This window comes from Poecilia formosa, unplaced genomic scaffold (genome assembly GCF_000485575.1).
Source record: "Poecilia formosa unplaced genomic scaffold, Poecilia_formosa-5.1.2 Scaffold704, whole genome shotgun sequence".
NCBI lineage: Eukaryota > Metazoa > Chordata > Actinopteri > Cyprinodontiformes > Poeciliidae > Poecilia > Poecilia formosa.
The window spans coordinates 8,908-27,273 of record NW_006800643.1 but is presented as its reverse complement, the minus strand read 5'-3'; the positions used below and the strand labels follow the sequence as shown (position 1 = coordinate 27,273).

General features: G+C 37.5%; 1 protein-coding gene and 2 long non-coding RNA genes across 4 annotated transcripts in view; 2 read left to right on the top strand and 1 right to left on the bottom strand.

The window, feature by feature from the left end:
• Positions 1-4,039, top strand: part of LOC103130977 (homeobox protein Hox-B8a) — a 5,412-nt gene extending 1,373 nt beyond the window's left edge. The window contains exon 2 of one of the 2 annotated variants that reach the window (XM_007542514.2): positions 2,717-4,039. In XM_007542514.2, the coding sequence (XP_007542576.1) occupies positions 2,717-3,111 (395 nt within the window). In that variant the 3' untranslated portion in view covers positions 3,112-4,039. The remainder of the gene's footprint in view (positions 1-2,716) is intronic. The other variant, XM_007542515.2, reaches the window with a different exon arrangement.
• LOC107834643 (uncharacterized) overlaps positions 4,012-18,366 on the bottom strand; it is an 18,517-nt gene continuing 4,162 nt past the window's right edge. The window contains exons 2-3 of the long non-coding RNA XR_001660455.1: positions 13,590-13,592; positions 4,012-4,022 (exon numbers count right to left, since the gene is read on the bottom strand). This is a non-coding gene — a long non-coding RNA (uncharacterized LOC107834643). The remainder of the gene's footprint in view (positions 4,023-13,589; positions 13,593-18,366) is intronic.
• Positions 8,397-18,366, top strand: part of LOC107834642 (uncharacterized) — a 12,271-nt gene continuing 2,301 nt past the window's right edge. Inside the window, exon 1 of the long non-coding RNA XR_001660454.1 lies at positions 8,397-8,535. This is a non-coding gene — a long non-coding RNA (uncharacterized LOC107834642). The remainder of the gene's footprint in view (positions 8,536-18,366) is intronic.

Below are 18,366 nucleotides of genomic sequence, written 5' to 3'. Positions count from 1 at the left end.
TATATATATATATATATATATATATATATATATATTTTTTTTTTTTTTTTGTTTTTTTTTTTCTTTTTTTGTGTGTGTTTGGGGGCGGGGGGATGGGGGGCAAAAAGGGAATGAGAAAAGGAAGCATTGGATAGTTTCATCTACAGGAGTCTGTTTTGTTTGAACCCATATTTCTCAGGCTTCGCCGCTTATGTGTGTGTTTATGTGAGCTCGCGCCAGAGTGTGTATGTATTTGTGTCTATCTGTGAGAGTGTAAGATTATCCGGGACTTTGTTATTCGTGTCTTGGCTGGGGTTTGAAGCGTGTCCTCCAGGCGCGAAAAGTCTTTCTAGTTTTTCTTCTTGCTTTCTTATCTTCATCATATGTGAGGATCAAAAGTTACATGTTCTGCTTTTCAAGGATACTCACTCATTTATTTTGCATTTGGACTTTCTATTTTGGCTTCCCGTCATTGTGGGTGGTGCTTATTTACCTCCAAGTTTAATAAATTATATATTTTTGCTCTGATGCAAATTGTCTTTCTTTGCCTCTCTGGTTGTGACAGCTTCCTCCATATCTGAGCCATAATTACAAAATATTAATATTAATCTAATGATTGTATGGATCCGTAGGGATTAAATGCGTGCAGTTTTACAGAGTTTCTGCTTTTCACGATAATAAAAAAGTCACATCAATATTCTACATAACAACCGTTTCATTTCTGGCATGGTGTCGGGGGTTACGTTTGTCGCATAATCAGTAACAATTCACTTGTGTGGAACATATGGGAGGATGAATTGAAACTCCACAGATACACCGCATTTCTGTGAAAACCCCAAACTGTGCACATTTCACAATCGATGTTATAAAATGGCATTGGGCCTCTTCTACACTTCCACCCTCCTACATTGGAAGGAAATGTGTCCGAGCACGCCCAAGCCAAGGTTTTATTTGGCTTACAAATAGGGACATAGTCATTTGGCCCGAAATTATATATATAGTATTCTGTGTGTGTGTGTGTGTGTGTGTGTGTGTGTGTGTGTGTGTGTGTGTGTGTGTGTTTCAGTGTACAAGGTTAAATTCGTAACTTTGTAAATAAAGTTGGTTGAGTTATTCATTTTCTCTCTAACTCATCAGGCCTTTAACAGCATATGTAACCACAGATTAAATGTTTGTAAACTTTGAAAGAAAGTTTCGAAGCAATTTAATGTGACAATGTAACAGAATTGTGAGAGAAGCCTGCTGTTTGATATGTGGCTGGAGGATACATTTTCATGCTCGCCTCAAAGAAGCATTCATACCTGTCGGTATACGGTTTTTCATTCCCTTTATTTTATGGTTGTAAAAAGCTTTTCATTTTCTTTTGTACCCATTGAACAAGAAACCAAGCGGAGCCGTTGGAGCAAAAACAGGACATTTACATCACCTACAAGTCCGCGCACGTTGACAAGGGCATCTTTATTTCAACTCATGGCTCTTCTCCAAAAAGCAGTTCTGTTACTCCAGATGGACACACTGTAGAAACGTCCCGAAATATTTAGGATTAAGAGCTCTCTTAAGATTCAAAGGAGGAATCGATTGATTGCGGGTGTACCATAAACATTATTTTGCTATTGAACTGTAAGCTTGATATTATCACATAGACTAGAAGGAGTCTACTTTATACGCTGTTTCTAGTTTCAAAGTCAGAGTTCCATTTTGAAACCTCATCCAGAAACGTTACCGACAGCGCTTTGTCCGCACAGGTTCATACACACTCCATCTAAAATGGAACTCCTCAGATATTATTCGCGAAGATAAATGCATTCCGTATTCGTCCTCAAACATTTGAATGCTGCCATTTTTATGCGCCGTATTTCACAAAGTATGAAATAGTGACGGTTAAAAAGACCTTTTACTTTAAAGCTTGCATAGTAAAATATCTGCATTCTTTTAATATTCCATCGCTTTTTTCTGTAAGGTAGTGTAATAAATATATTACCTTACTGTCAGGGTAACGCAGCTTCAGAAATTACTTTTCATATCTTCTATCTGTGGTGATAAAGGAAAATAAATGTTATATATTGTCTCTAGCAGTTAGTTATGCTCCTGTAGTGGTTTCGGGAAATGTAAAAACAAAGTTTTGTTTTTATCTTTTATTCTTTACCGCAATTTTAATTACACGTCGATCGTTAATAGATGCCTTAATTTTCATTTTCGCTTATTTTGGATGTCATTTTGTCTGCATGCCCAAATGCGCGCGTGCGCGTGGTGTATGAGCGCATGTACCTGTTTTTAAACCCCTTGGCTGCCTTGACATAGCTGGCTTTTATTATTTTGACAGATAAGGTTACATTCATTTGATTCTTTGTTGGAATCAGTAATTTATACGACAAGTGCGACGGATTGCTTCAGTGCATTAGAAGTGCTTCTTCTTTTTGACATGTTTTAAGTTCTTCAGTTGGACTAAATCCTACTTCTAAGTGAAGCTGCACAACAAAACCATCACAAACCTGTCCAAAAATATTCTTTCAGCTCATTGAACTTACTTTGGAGTAACTTCGATGTTATTATGTGGTCATTCTATTGACCACATAATAAACCTGTCATAGTCAATATAAGGAAACGATTCCCTAAAAATGCTGTTTACTATATCAAATTACAAAGTGAGAAGAATGCATGTCTCATGTTATTATTTTTTTTTTATTAATTCTTCTCTACATGTCTTCCTTCATCTTTCTCTCTCACCTTTCCCCAGTAGCTGCTGGCAGAAGAAGAGGTCGGCAGACCTACAGTCGCTACCAGACTCTGGAGCTGGAGAAAGAGTTCCTGTTCAACCCCTACCTAACCAGGAAACGCCGAATCGAGGTGTCGCACGCGTTAGCGTTGACAGAGCGGCAGGTTAAGATCTGGTTCCAGAATCGCAGGATGAAGTGGAAAAAGGAGAACAACAAGGACAAGTTCCCCAGTAGCAAGAGTGAACAGGAGGCGGTGGAACGGGAGAGGAGGGAGAAGGAACTGCGAGAGGCCGGTGGTGGTAGCGGTGGAGGCAGTGGAGAAGGGAGTGGAGGGGCAAGCACGGGGTCGGGTACGGCGGGGTCTCAGGGCTCCGTCAGTGAGGACTGCTGTGAGAAAACAAACAAACAAATGTAAAGAGAGAGGGAGAGAATTTTGAGGGATCGGGGGTGGTTAATCTAAATGGCCAATAAAGGTGATGGTTGAAGTTGGATCAGTGGACTATTAAACTACCTGCTCTCTCCATGATTCGTCAGATGAGTCTCCAGAATTGTAAGAGCGATGAGTTGGAAGGACTGAAGGTTTGATGACTGTCAAAACCACAGGAAAGAGCTAACAGGCAAAAATAAAAAATAAAAATAAAATAACTCAAACCGCTGTAAATCAACTTAATTGGATGGCACTTATCAAATATGTAACTCCCACCCCCACGAACAAGATAAAAGAAAGAAGATTAAAGGGTAGCTTCCTTGTTTTGTGAAACAAGTATCGTGAAACATTTCTATATTGTTAGAACTTTATCATTAACAGTTTCATCTTTTGGCAGCTGTATAGTTTTTAAGTTAAATATGATGGTGCACTTTTTACTGTAATTCTCACGTCAATGTTCTTGTTGTTATGACTATGATTTATGATAATTATGAAGATGATGACGTAGCAATTAATTAAATTTCCAACAACATGAAACTGCCTATTTATGCCGATTTAGTAGGTTGGGTCTCATTTTTTACACACTGTCATTTTAGTTCGTTTTTTGACGTAGCCTATGTCAAGGATATTTGTTTTATGTTGTATTCCTATATCGTTTAGGAAAAAGAGCATGCGCACAGTGCAGATGAAAAAAGATAAAAAAATATAGTAAATAAAAATAACAATAAAATTTGTTGAAAAAAACTGGCTATAAATATGATTGTTTTCTGGAATGTTCTCTGAGCCAGTGAGAATGATAGTTTAAATAACTTGGTAAAATCTTTAAATGTCTCATTTTGATGTCAACTAGAATTCTCACTGCCTTTTTTCATTATTCAGCCTGTATAATGATTATGTATCTAATCTTTAAATCCCAGTCTCATTTCCATGTCCTTGTTTATTGTTTCAGTCCCAATGATCTGAACACATTTTGTTAAATGGCAAAACATTAACACTGAACCTAAACCTACTCTTATTATCTCCACCTTCATCAGAGCCCATTCCCACTCAACACACACAACATCACAATTTATCAAGGCATCATTTAATTTATGTTCTGGTCCCCACCCCCTCTTACAGTATTATAGGCCTCTGTCAGACCTCTCTCATTAAAATGCTTCCCATCATCATTCCTATGACAACTTTAGGTCAGATGGTTTCCATATGCAAGAATCAAACACATGCAATATTTATTCATTGATGGAGAACAACTCTGTACAATTTTGGACAGACAGCACAAATTTATAGCTTATTTCACCAAGCACCATATATTTGTCTTATCTAATCAGGTTCTGTTAATTATTTATACTGTTTTATATAGAGTATAGAGAGAAAGTAATTTGCTTTGCATAATTTCATTGCTTTAGACATTGTCCCCACAATTTTTTCCCAAGGTCACAAATTTACACAGAAAAGATTTCTATAATGTTCAATATTTTTCAGTGTTTGAAATTTTTATGCTGCATGTACAATTCATATAAAAAGGGGTAAAATAATTAATCCATCCATTTTATGATGGTTGTTCTGGGTTGTTTTGAGGTGGACTCACAGCCAATCGCAGACCCAACACAAAGATCTACAAGACTGAATACCAAATTAATTTATAAGCAGTGAGAAATCAAACCAATAAAACATTTCAAACAAACATTTCAACTAAAATAGTAAACTATCTTCAGTGGGTCATCGCTGGGTCATGGTAGTGAGTGAGTGACTGCTCATTCCATACCATAAGTGAGCAGATAAGTCAATCTGAAAACGATATGAAAAGAAATCGTAAATCGGCAATTTAAAAATCCCTCCATTGCAAAGTAATATTCAAAAAGGAGTTCTCTATATTTGCACCTAAAATTATTCAAAAATATACTACTTAGATGTTATTTGCAGGAAACCGAATAGAATAACAACACAAATTACAACTTTGTACTCAAGTTTATAAGCAAAATACCTATTTTAATGACTATTATTTTCTAGATGATTCATCCATTTATGACAAAGCCATGATTGTTAGCATTTAGTAGAGCATTCTGATGCTGCTGTAACAATCTGTCAATATGATTCGTAGCCAAACCTCTGCTATTATTGGACAATGGCTTGTAGTTAATTTTTGTGTTGATTTTGTATGCTGTTTTCCAATCCCATCAAACATTTCCAATATAGACTATACTCCCCACTCTGCTATCTTCCTGTACATCCTCTGAAATCCATTTCTGTAGTACCTTGAATTAAGCTTGAGATCATTATCCTATTCAAAGGTCCAATAAGGCCTAAGAAAAAGCTTCCTGACAGATGTTGTGACTTTTTCTCCTAGAATTTCCTGATGCTCAGTTGAATCCTTCTTGCCCCCCAAATCCTGCATGTTTCCTGTGCCAGACAAAGCAGACCCAGAACATCATCTAGTCACTGCTAAGCCTCACTCTGGACAGAGCTTTTTTTCACCATATGTTTAATTATTTCACTTCATACATATATGGACATTAGAGAATTAATCCATAATGCTCCTCAGATGGTACCTAAATCTTATTATTATTTTAATAGCCTTGAGTAAATTCTAGCTGGCATTTCCTGTGCTTTTGGGTCAACAGTGGTGTGGATCCTGGAGTTCAACACACCACACTACAGCATTTGGTATGAGCCACACAGTGAAACCTGAAATCTCAGTTACTAAGTCTGGCTCTATAGCTTTTCACAGTCTAATGGTTGTTGACCACGTGCATCCTTAAGGATGTGATGAAAACTGTTGAAAACGTTTGAGACTTCTGTTTTCTAAGTAGCATATTGCCACTGTTCCTTTAAACTGCAAACTATGCTTTTTAACCATCTAGGATTATTGAGAATACTTGCTATCATTTTGTGTCACTTTCCATGTTTATTCAAGGCAATAAGCTCTTCTCTTAACTTCCAGGACTATTCCCTGAACTTAGTCATATTTCTAGCATGCAGTAGAAATATGTATATCTGTTCAGGTCTGTACACTCTAAAAAAAGATATTTGGGTTGTAGTTCATGTTATGAGCTTAATTACATTAATCTAATTTAATTATTTTTGGTTTAGTGATGGCGACTTACTTTTTGTGTTGAATTAACTTAAAAGTTAAAAAATTTTAACTTAATTTTTTTTACATTGACTTTAGTTGAAACAATCAGGTTCAATGCCATGTTTGTATCCTACATTTTACATCATGACACAAGGGACAGATTCTGTACTGATCGGGGTGCTGTGGTGGCACAGGGGTAGAGCACAACCCTCACAAGGAGGCCTTAGTCCTCCATTCGGCTGTTGCAGGTTCAATTCCAGACCTACTGGCCTTTGCCGAATGTCTTACCCCTGTTTCATTACGCACTTTCCGATCTAGCTAGTCTCAAATAAAGACTGCTTGAGCCAAAAAAAAGCCTGAAAAAGGATCCTTTATTAGTTTACTTCTTTATTTGAAGAAAACTAAATAACTTGGGTAAGACTGACTTAAATTTGTCAAGTTAAACCAACTTAATAAATTAAGTTAGCTAAACTTATCAACTGAAGCAATTTAATTAAGTTGGTTTAACTATTTTGTTTTTTCAGTGTATTGAGGTGTTCTATCTCAAGGACAGCTGATGTAACCAAATGTTTATAAATGTGTGCTCTCATGAAGACTTAGATAGTTGAATGATTTGGAGACTGAAGTAGTCATTGCCACAGGATTTTAGTGTTGACTTAAAAAATAATCAATAAAAGCAATACAGTATTACAAAGACTTTTCCCAAACAGTTTCAGTAATTTTTTTATTGGAATTATTTGAAGATGTTTAAATCTGCCCTAATTTGCAGTGGTTGTTAAATTAATTTATGTACAATTTAATCACTATAGGATTGAGCTTAGGCTCAAACTACGCCCAAGACAAGTGTCCTATAGCTTCCCCTGGCTGTAGTGCCATGCAGTCCAATCAACTATTTTTATTGCCACTGTTACGAGAACAACAAAATAACAGTTTGGCACTTCTCAGTAGCAGGATGAGAAATTACAATAAGTACTAAACACCAGAGATAAAACAAAACAAAAAAACAAAAACATACATACAATATATAATTTAAAAGTCAAATTGCAACAGTAAATTTAAAGTTAAAGCGCCTACTGCTATGTTCAGGACCAGAGCTTATCTTTGCTCCTTACTGCTTATGGATAAAGACTACTTGATTTTGTAGATTTTGTCTTGAGTGATCTGAAGCATCTTTTGGAAGGAAGGAGGAGTGTCTAGAGTGCAAGAGGTCATTTATGATCCGACTGGCCTTCTGCTTAGGTATGCTTGTGTAGATTTCTTTGGAGGCAGGTGTCAGATGAGGTCGGTGGAGATGTGGAGTCTTAGGAATTCTCTGGAGCAGCAGGATATGTGTAGGCCTCTATGGTGAGTCAGTCAAAGTAGGCCAAAAACTGGCTCAAAGTATCAGGCAAAGTGATGTCTGTGAGGTCTCCCAATGTGTGAGCAGCTTGTGAATGTTTTAATTCATTAGCACATTTTGATGCCTCTCTGCATGGACATGCTCAATCTCCTGAACAGAAAGCATCATAGGATGCTCTAAGCAGGGCATGCACCTTATTGTTAAACCAGAGTTGGCTGGGAGCACATTAAAAGTCTTTATTGTGGTAACAACAATGTAATCTACAGAGTACAGTGGATGTGTATCTTTTCAGGTTTGTCTTTTCTGCAAATATCAACGCATTTCTGTAGTTCTCCAGTGGCTTCCTCAATCCACAACCAAACTGTTTTAACTGTTGGTCTTACAGATGAGAGTTCATACATATGAGGGATTGAGGACAGAGAAAGATGATCTAAAAGCCCAAGATGGGGCAGAGGGTAGCCTCACATACCTTAGTGTAAGTCAGCAGCAGCTTACGAAACAGCTGTTGAGTAACTGACAAAAGTCTCTAGGCAAGTAGAAATGTCTACACTGTATAATCAGGTATTCAGTTTCTGGACAGCAGTACATGCCTTTAACTGTGGCAAGTTATTTACATAACAGGCCTCCTCCACAATTCTTATTTGACTGTTGTCCTATTTGTTTTGAATGTCTCACTTGCCTGATCATGGAAAATTGATTGAGCAGTTTACCAAGTCTCTGATATCATAATGACTATGGGGGAATTTTTCTGCCATAATCCAAGAGCACATATTTTCAGTCTGAAAGCAGGATTTCATGTCTTTTGTTCTCAAAACTTTTAATACATTTGGCTTATATTTTTATTTTGAAAGCAGAACTTCATGCCTTTCTTCTCAAAACTTGCAATGGTTGCACTCAAAACTTCTCCTCATGCTCAGACTTAGTCTCTACTCAGACTCTCTGCTCGCTTATGAAACCTGGAACTGCCTTTTGGCACAGTCACCTGGCAACCTCTCAGCCAGTACAACTGTTACTGGGTGTGTTTGTTTTCTTCTAGTGGGTGTGCCTGTGTGGCTACTATCGATTGTACACACAAAACTATCACTGCACCTGACCTACAAGAGCACAGAAACATTTCCAATGTGCATCACAAGTGTGTAGCACAAAAATAGCACAAACCTAAACCACTCAAATACAGGACTCACATAATTTTTACAAATTACACTAAATAACTGGAGACTGCAAATTATACTAATGATGAAAGGAAAGGAAAACCTACCCATGTGATCTACGAGAGGTGGAGGATGGAGATTCCCAGGGGCAGGTGGTATCAGATGTCCAGAGGAGGAGAAGGTGAAGCAAAAATCTTTGCTTAACTTCTACTCTTTTGGCAAAAGTTTTGATTAGATTAACCTTCCCACCAGGGCCGTGCAGAGACCACTAAAGGGGCAGGTGTCAAAAAAAAAAGGGCACATCTAACCGCATTCTAGGACAAAATATTAACAAAGCCAAACAGCTTTCAGAGTTTAATAAACAATGATAAATTACAAAATTGTGAGCTATACAATCAAAGCTAAGGGAAATCTCTATATAGAACATACAACTATGCATATGTAAGATATTTTATTAGTAATTTCTTTCTGCAGATCTATTTTGTTATAGGCAAGTATTGCAATATTCAAACCTGCAATTTAGAAAGATATGTAAATCAGAGCTAAAACCACCAGACATATTTTGTCTTTACAGAATTACACTATTAAAAATATAAACAAGGGCACAATGCAACCTTTTAGTGTACTGTAATCTATAAAAAAAGAGCTGCCTATTTGCTGGAGTGGAGATGAAGATTCAGGAAAGCAGAGCTGCATCAAACTTTAATGTGGAACTGCAGAAAAAAGAAAAAAAACAAACAAAAGTAAAAATTGAATTGTTAATGTATGTCACCATGAGAAAAGCCTACTGAGTTTAGCTTAAAAAACTTTTTTTTTATTAAAATCACACATTTTTGTCTCACTAAGTGATTTTTTTTTCAAAACAAACTTATTTGCGCTTTTCAGAAATCTTTTCTTGCTATTCTAAGTTTTTGTTTGTGACTCAAAATTTTGCTTGTGATTTTCACATGACGTTGTGGGCAGGGTCCAAAATCGCAACAAAAGATTTCTGATGTGTGCAAATAAAAGTTTGTTTGGCAAATAACTTTTTAAGTTCACAAGACAAAAATGAGTCATTTAATTTAGAAAAAAGTTTTTTTTTAAACAAAACTTTTTGTTTAAAAAAAAAGAAGAAATCATTACAATTCCAAAAGTTTTGATTACAATTTTATTTTACTTAACTGAGGTTAGTTTTTTTTTTTTTTTTTCATTGAATAATTGGGGAAAAAATTAACTTCATACTCTGCGAACCAGACCCTAAACTTAAAAGTCTGGATTGAGTTTTTTCCCCTTCATTAATGACACACTTTTATTACATACATTATATCTATCATGGTAATTCAGGGTGAGTTATTTTTAATTATAAATGAATATCCTTGTTGGACTTTTATTTAAGTGCTATTCTCCTTCAAGATACATTTACCTAACGCTAGAATAAATGCAATGTACATTATGCAGCAAAGGAAATTAGAAGACATATATCCATTATGGAGATGATATGTTTTGGACAGGCGATGTGCCCCTATTGCATAAGCGATACTGAAGAATGACTTTTATCATTAACAATACAGGGAAGAAGGTTTTCAGTTATCTTGCTTTGCTAGCAAAGTCGTTAGCTAGCAGCTAGCTAATAGCACAACAACAACAACAGCCTAATGTCTGTATGATAAAAATACTGAAACAATAGATAAGAACAGTTTTTCCTCACCTGGCTGTCTCCTCCCACTCAGTAGTTCTTCAGAGAAAGGCAGACGCAGAGGCCTGTCAGTGTCTGTTGTATTTCATTACCTCTCTGCTTAAACCGCTTCTCCGTGCTGAAGCAGAAACGATACAACGTTCAACGTTTTCCGTCATCTGACAAGTAGCAAGTCTACTCCACTTTATTCACCAAAAACTGTTCTGTAATCTGGAACGTTCTCTACGTTGAGCTCCGCAGTTAGCCGCTTTATCTCACTGCGCGAGAGGCAACTGCGTCGTGCGTCACGGGCAAAAGGTAAAAGATAACAAGGTGACCGGAGGGCTTATTATGCTGTTTTTCTTGAAAAGTACAAAAAAGAACCCCAACAAAAGAAACAAATAATTTTAGTACATGTTATGTGTCAGAAGAGGGCTTAGGAAATAATACCAAAAACAAATAAAAAAATGGACCAAAAGGGCACTTGGGGTCAAGGAGCAAAAGTGGCAGGTGCTCAAGCACCCCTAGCTCCCCTCCTCTGCACGTGCCTGCTTCCCACAGTCTTTCCGCGATGCTCAGGGAAAATGCAGCAGATAAAAAGCTCAGGCGGGGTTCACTCAACTGCTCTTAGAACTTCGGGAGTGTTGAAATTCAAATTAATTTTTAGCTAGTGTCAATGCATAGTGACATTTAGTTGCAGAAAAATCACCAAGCCGCCAAATAAAAGTAAAACTGACCAGGGCAACACAGAGACAGACAGGACAAACACACACACACACACACACACACACACACACACACACGTTTGCGTGGCTATCTTTGTGGGGACTTTCCATTGACTTCCATTCATTTCTACAGCCTAAACCTTACCTTTACCCTTTTCCTAACCCCATCCGTCACATACCTAACCCTAACCCTAACCAAAACTCAATTCATACCTTAGCCCTAACTCTGACCCCTGACCCAAAAACAGGGTTTCCCCTTGTGGGGACCAGGCTCCAGTCCCCACAAGGAGCAACTGGTCCCCACAACGTAGTATATGTCAGGAAAATCGTCCCCACAAGGTATTACAAACAAACGCACACACACACACACACACACACACACACACACCTAGGGAGAATTTAGAGAGACCAATTAACCTGACAGTCATGTTTTTGTTTTTGTGGGTTCTCTCCGGGTACTCCGGTTTCTGTACCCGGAGAGAACCCACAATGCACAGGGAGAACATGCAAACTCCATGCAGAAAGACCCCAGGCCAGGAATCGAACCCAGAACCTTCTTGCTGCCAGGCAACAGTTCTACCAACTGCGAAACTGTTCAGCCCACCATACATGTTCAATGCATATTTAAAAAGTAGTAAGAGAAACTACCTCAGTGAGGGAAGATGTTGTCCTCCAGCAGCCTAAGCCTACAGCAGTCTGACTACAAAGATAGCTCAGGAAAACCTAAGCTTGAAGCTTAGTTTAAGCCTAGTCTTAAACGTCGACAGGGTGTCTGCCACAACTGGGAGTTGGTTCAACAAAAGTGAACTTTAGTAGCTAAATGATCTGCCTCACATTTTAATTTTTGAAACTCTAAGAACCCTTAGCAAACCTACATCCTGAGTGAAGTGCTCTGTTGGGAACATGTGGAACAAACAGATTTCTGATATGTGAGCTATTATTTTTATATTGAATTTTCACCTTTTTTTCTGGATTAAAAAGGGAGCCTAGGAAGTTGAAAGTGTGGCAATATGACATACATTGTAAATTTATATCAGAGGACAAGTAGCAAGTCTACTCCACTACAGCTTTTCAGATAAGCTGAAGGCTTTTAATTGCAATACTTGAACTTCCTGAAATTTTGGCCAAGGTGAAAAATTAATAATTTTTTTGCATGTACTATAACAAATAAAATTGATTGACATGTCAGTAGGTTACGCTTAGTATTACATTTTTATACTCCCTTAAACCCTCACCTCCGGAAAATACAATAGAAAAACATAATGCGGGAGTTCCTCTGCATGTTAAGGGGATAACAAACTTAAAATAATGTGTGACACAGAATAAATGATAAATAAACTTAATGATTTTGCACTGAAATTCAAGTTTTGTTCTGCATTTTAATTAAAGCTCTCTGCTGTTAAACACCTGGTGGGACTTGCTCTGTCAGTCTGCATGCAGCAAATATTTCTTTGAATTCAAGGCATTTTTGAAGCAAGATAGTTTGATGGGTTGAAATACGGTTCCAATTTAAATTTTGTGGGTATGTGCTGGCCAGTAGTACAATGGGCATTTCAGAAGTGACATTCATCTCTTTAATTTGCACATCTGGGATGTAGATTTGTGACTCCTCTGTAGTTTTCCATGGTATAGGAAGTAGGAAATAGTTTGATCAATTATATTAAAAAATCCTTTGGCAGAAAAATGGGAGACAGTGGAATTTGGGTAAAAGTGTTCATTTTAATTGCATTACTTCTGTCAATAATTGAGAGAGGTAAGCTTCTACATCTTTGGGGTTCCATTTTCATTTTAGACATTAAAGCAAGAAATTAGCTGATGAAAGAGAGCTTAAGGATCTGGTTACATTAATCCATAGACACTTAAATCCAGACGGACTCAATTTAAGAGGGAAGAGCTTTACTGCTGCAGCATTTATAGAACAGCTTTCACTTTTGGCAATGTTTACTCTGAAGCCTGAGAATGAGCCAAATCTCATTCTCAGGAAAAGCAGAAAAGCAGATAAAATTGATGACATGGAGAGAGTCGAATCTGAAATGTAAAGCAACAAGTCATCAGCAAATAAAGAAATAACTGGAGTTAGCACCGGATGGGATGTGTGCAGCAGTCACCAGGGTAACGTAAACTCACGGGGAAGGTACAAGGACCCACATCTAACGGTGATAAATTCCAGGTGGGCTGAGCAGTGTCTGTCAATAACTGTGGCATTTGTTTACCAATTGTTGTTCACATAGACACAGAGCCCCCTTTCCTGTTCTTCAGAGTCATGGCTCCTGTCGTATCTATGTGCTGTGCATCCTGACAACTCCATAGCCATGTCCAGAATAGTTGAGTGGAGCGGGTTGCACCAATTAGTCGACTAGTCGACTCGTCGATTCTTTTCTCTGCACTGACTTTTTTCTGGGCCAGTCGACTAGTCGCAATTACATGACTAAACAGATTTTTCCCAAAAAATGAAAGAAGGTGGACTAGGTGAGTTCGTCAGAAAGCTCAAATTGTATAAAAATGTAAATAATTTAATAATTACAAACTGTAAATTACAGCTTAGGCTACCGTGCGCGGCGCAGTGGTTAGCGCGGCGTCCCGCATACAGAGACTTTAGCCCGCGGTAATCAGGAGTCCGACTCCCGTCCTCCAATTGCTGGGCCCATGCCTCTCTCCGCTCTCTCTGCCCCCTTACAGTCAGGTTGTTGTCAAATAAACTAGTGCCGAAAAAAATCCTTAAAAAAAAAAAAAAAAATAAAAAAGACTACCGGAGTAATGTGTTATAACGCGTCATGATGTCAGTCTTTTTTATCCATCCAACTGATCAGCGTCACCCTGCATATTGAAGTTTTTAAACTGGCAGCTTTATGCTCTTATAAAGATATGGTTTAACTACATCTGGAAACTAAGTCCAAGCTTCATCCTGAGGATCTGATAGAGGCGATCTCGGCCGCAGTCCGCATGTCGGTTCAGAGAGCCGCTGCTGAGTCAGCAGAGCCTCCTGCTGCGCATCGGGCGGAGGAGCAGCAGGAGGTTTCGTTAAATTCAACTGTAACCAAACGGGATCCGTTCATAATAAGTTTGGTTCGTGATGTTCCAAAAGCACCATTGTGGTCAGTGTGATCATTTGACTCCTATACGAGTAGCTATCCAGAGGTCATCAGCATCAGCCGGTGTTTGGAAAAAAACAAAAAAAAAGTCAAAAAAAGTCAGACCCGACTTTGTACAACGAACTTTTCTCCCTGCTCACGAAGAATGATCTGTTTATTGCTCTTTTAATTCTCCATAATAGACTTAGTAAAAGCAGGAGAAGGGGAGTGTGTGTGTGTGTGTGTGTGGGGGGGGGGGGGGTCCATATTTGCCGTGAAAATAGCTGATAAAGCCTCCAAGTAGTTGTGAAGGGTTTTTGCGCTTACGTCACTATGACGTCACCGCGACTAGTCGACATCGACTCGACTACATCATGATGTAGTCGACCTTAAAAAATATGTAGTCGTTCAACCCCTAGATCTCTGTGATCAGCAAAACACAACAGTTTACAACTGATGCTTCAACTCATTCATCTTATCGCAGGGGATCTGGAATTTGAGAGAAAAATGATGAGCAGTGGCAGTTTATGTGGCCCTCTGTCTGTAGTAGTGTCAGCCCGGTTGGCATCCCCACCATTGTTTCCCCTCATGTTGCCTCTTCCCCCCATTAGCATCCTTGATAAGTTGCCAGGGCTATGTATGCTGTGCATCTGTGTAAAACCCTCGATTATCATTCTGTAATCCAATGTCAAACAAATCCTGTCAGCTGTAGGTGATCCTAGACATATTAGTAAAACAATAAAACAACAAAAACACCCTGAAGATGAGAGGAGCTCAGAGCCACTGCCTCTGTGCTCACCCCTATGGGAACCCATTAATTATAAATAATTATAATTATAAACAGTTATTATTAACTACAATAGTTGGACTTCTATTAACTGAAAAATATTTCTAGGATGAAAGGACTCGTAACTGATTCAATGTAGAATAAACAGATATATGCATGCAGATCCACAGTCAAATGAGTGTTGAATCAACTTTGATTCAATGTAAGATAAATAGAAATATGCATGTAAATTGACATACAGATGATGGTTGAATCAACATTGATATAATGTCAGTTATGGTTGAAACCCTAATGTTGATTCAACATACAAGTCACTGACCACTTTCAATGTTGTTTCAATGTTTCTGGCTGACATTGATTCAATGTTGTTTCAATCATTCTGTGCTATCTGGGTACTGCAAAATAATTATACAATACAGTTTTTTTCCTAGGCAAGACATTTTACTTGTATTTGCATCTTAGAGAACCAGCATTTAAAGACAATATTAAACAGAAAGAAAAAATACTTTCCATAATAAATCTTTTAGGGAATGAATCGAAATCTACAGAGCATGATCAAAAGTGTTAATTACCAATGGTGGTGTTGTATGTTAAAAATACAATGTTAATTAAACACTTGTTTAGTCAAATTCAAAGATAGGTTTGTCAGTTTCCTAAAGAGATGTTTGCTAAAGAGTTGCTCCCACAATTGCAACGTATCTGTGACGTCACGTGTTTGCCCGGGAGACAGCAGTATGGCGTCTTGTCTGGAGCTTTTTCATAACAAGGTAAGTTCCCCAAAGCTATTAAAACATGCTCTTTATGGTCTCTCTTTAATGTATTTATGTAATGTAATGATGATGTATTGTCTCAATGTTTGTAACTCCCTGGCGGACATTATACCACAATGTATGCTGCGTTTTCACCTGGGCATGCTTTCTGATTGGCTACCTGTCACATTTAACAGGTTGCATTCTCTTTCCAGTCAGGGAAAACCCCACAGGCTGCGATAAAAGGGCCAATACAACCCAAATTGGGCATATTCAGGCTTTAGCGGGAACACCTGATAAGGCAGAAACCTTATCTGGCGGTTCAGCCCCCCCACCCACGGGCCGCAGCAAAATTTCCAAGTCTTGACCAGTCCGCGATAATAAAAAGGTTGGGGACCACTGCTCTAGTCGATCTATCCAACCCCCACAATCCTTTTGTGAATCTGTTACAACACCCTGCATCTACTTAATATTCACTATGGTTTAAATTATTGCTTGATTGTTGTCACAAAGCCATTAAAGGTTTGCACACCAAGAAAAAAATGCGGACATAAAGACAAAAACAAAGCAAGACTGAGGTTTTAAAAAGTAACAATAACAGTGAGGCATAGCTCAGCTCCCAGCTGTGGCCACTCCGCAACAGAGTCAACAATTTAACAGTTCACTCTTTACATGCAACTCCTCTCCTTCTCCCTTCTCTCCTGCGTGTGCAAGCACACAATGTCCATTGACTTTCATCAACAGATACAGTATGTAGTCTATTATTTCAATTATTCATTTCCCTTGGGTCACTTTTCCATTCTCCTTAGTTCAGTATTTAATTTTTTTTATATATTTAAAAAAGTAATTTTTGTTTAAGGTTCCTATAATCAAGTTTATAGGACCCTTTACAGATAGTGTGCAGATTTTTGGCAGACCCAGGAACTGTTGCACTGGGTTACTTTCAGAACAAAGTGAAGCAGTCAGGCTCCCAGTAAACGTTTTAGTGTTTTTTATGAAACCTATTTTGGTTTTTTGATGAAAGCAAAACAAGGAAGTAAGAGAATGAAGAGATGAAGAAGACAAAAGGGCAGAGAAGGAAGATTACCCCACTTTGACCTCTGATGCTTGAAACAGATTATGTGTTGAAGAAAAGTAACATAAAGTAAAGATGGGGTTAGAATTCAAGTTAATTTGTAAAGGAAGATTGAATTCAATTATTTACAAAAATGTCATTTCAATCTAATTATACACATTTCTTTAAAATAGCATAGTAATTATATAACATGGTTACTCTGATTTCATCAAATTTTTATCATAATAAAATGACAGTAGTTCTGTAGTAGAATTACAAAAAGTTGTCATTTTACAGTAGTTCATTGAATCATATTACATTGAATACAATGAATTAAATAATCTTTACTAAAACAAAAGAACTCAAACGTCAAAGTTTCCAAGCAAACTGCATGTCAAAGTCATAAAAACAATTTTTACCAGCTTTTTATGTAAAACTTGCACTCAAAATTCTAAATGTCTATCATTTTCTTCCTTCAAAGGAAGGAAGGGATCCAGCGATGTCAAATTTTGAAGTTACATATTTTTTAAAACCTTATTGGAACCCCAACAGTACATCTTAAACATGTGGGCAAGTTTAAGATTTACTCCACTACACATTTAAGTGAATAGCCAAACAAAGCCAACATGGATGAGTTATGAGTTGTTCTCAGTCCTGAACTTCTCCAGAAATCATCAAAGGGTTGCTAGAAGATAAAGAAAGAAAAAAATATTTTAATACATGAGATTAACAGCACATTAAACTGCATTTATGTCAGTTAAAGACAGACAGGATGAAAAGGAAAGATTTAGTGGACAGACATTCTCTCTGATCTTCCTTCATTGTAGCTGTCCTGTCTGTTAGAAGTGGACAGGACAGATAACGGAGAGACAGGTAGAGAAAAAGAGACAGGGAGAGAGATGGAGTAAGAGAACTGATTGTGTGTAAATGTGTAATTTTACGATTTTAAAAGTTCCACTGGTAGTCCATGAAGGAGGAGAATGGAGACCTGCGGGTTCACTGCTGTGTTTTGCATAAGTGGTCCTTTTGGTTTTGATGTCACTTTTCCGTTTGCAGCTTTTGTTCCTCTTTCTGGGTTGAGGCCTATGAATTGCCTAAAAACAGATGAGAGACTGTTCAAAACTACAATTTTGATTTTTTAAGTACTTATTACATTTTTAGATTAGATCACTGTGAACCAGTGGTGGAGAAAGTACTCAAAAAATGTACTTAAGTAAAAGTACAAATACACAGTCAAAAATGTACTCAAGTAAAAGTCAAAGTACCACATTAACATTTTACTTAAGTAAAAGTAAAAAAAGTACTGGCTTTTAAAAATACTTAAGTATTAAAAGTAAAAGTACTTGCTGAATACATAACCTAATCGCTAATATCATTAAGTGAACTTGATCGTATTTAATTTTAATACATAAGAAATGTGCCATTTTAATGAAGAATGCCACAGATTAAACATGTTCTTATTGTGTTTATTCTCTGTAACAGTTTAGACTTAGATATGTGATTCTATGAATCATAATTTCAGGGATGGAAATATCTCGTCTCCTGTACTAACATAGCATGAACTTCATTAGTGACATTTATTTAGAAAGAAATCCAACAGAAAGGGGATGGAAAGAAGGTGGGTGAGGGAGAACATGCAA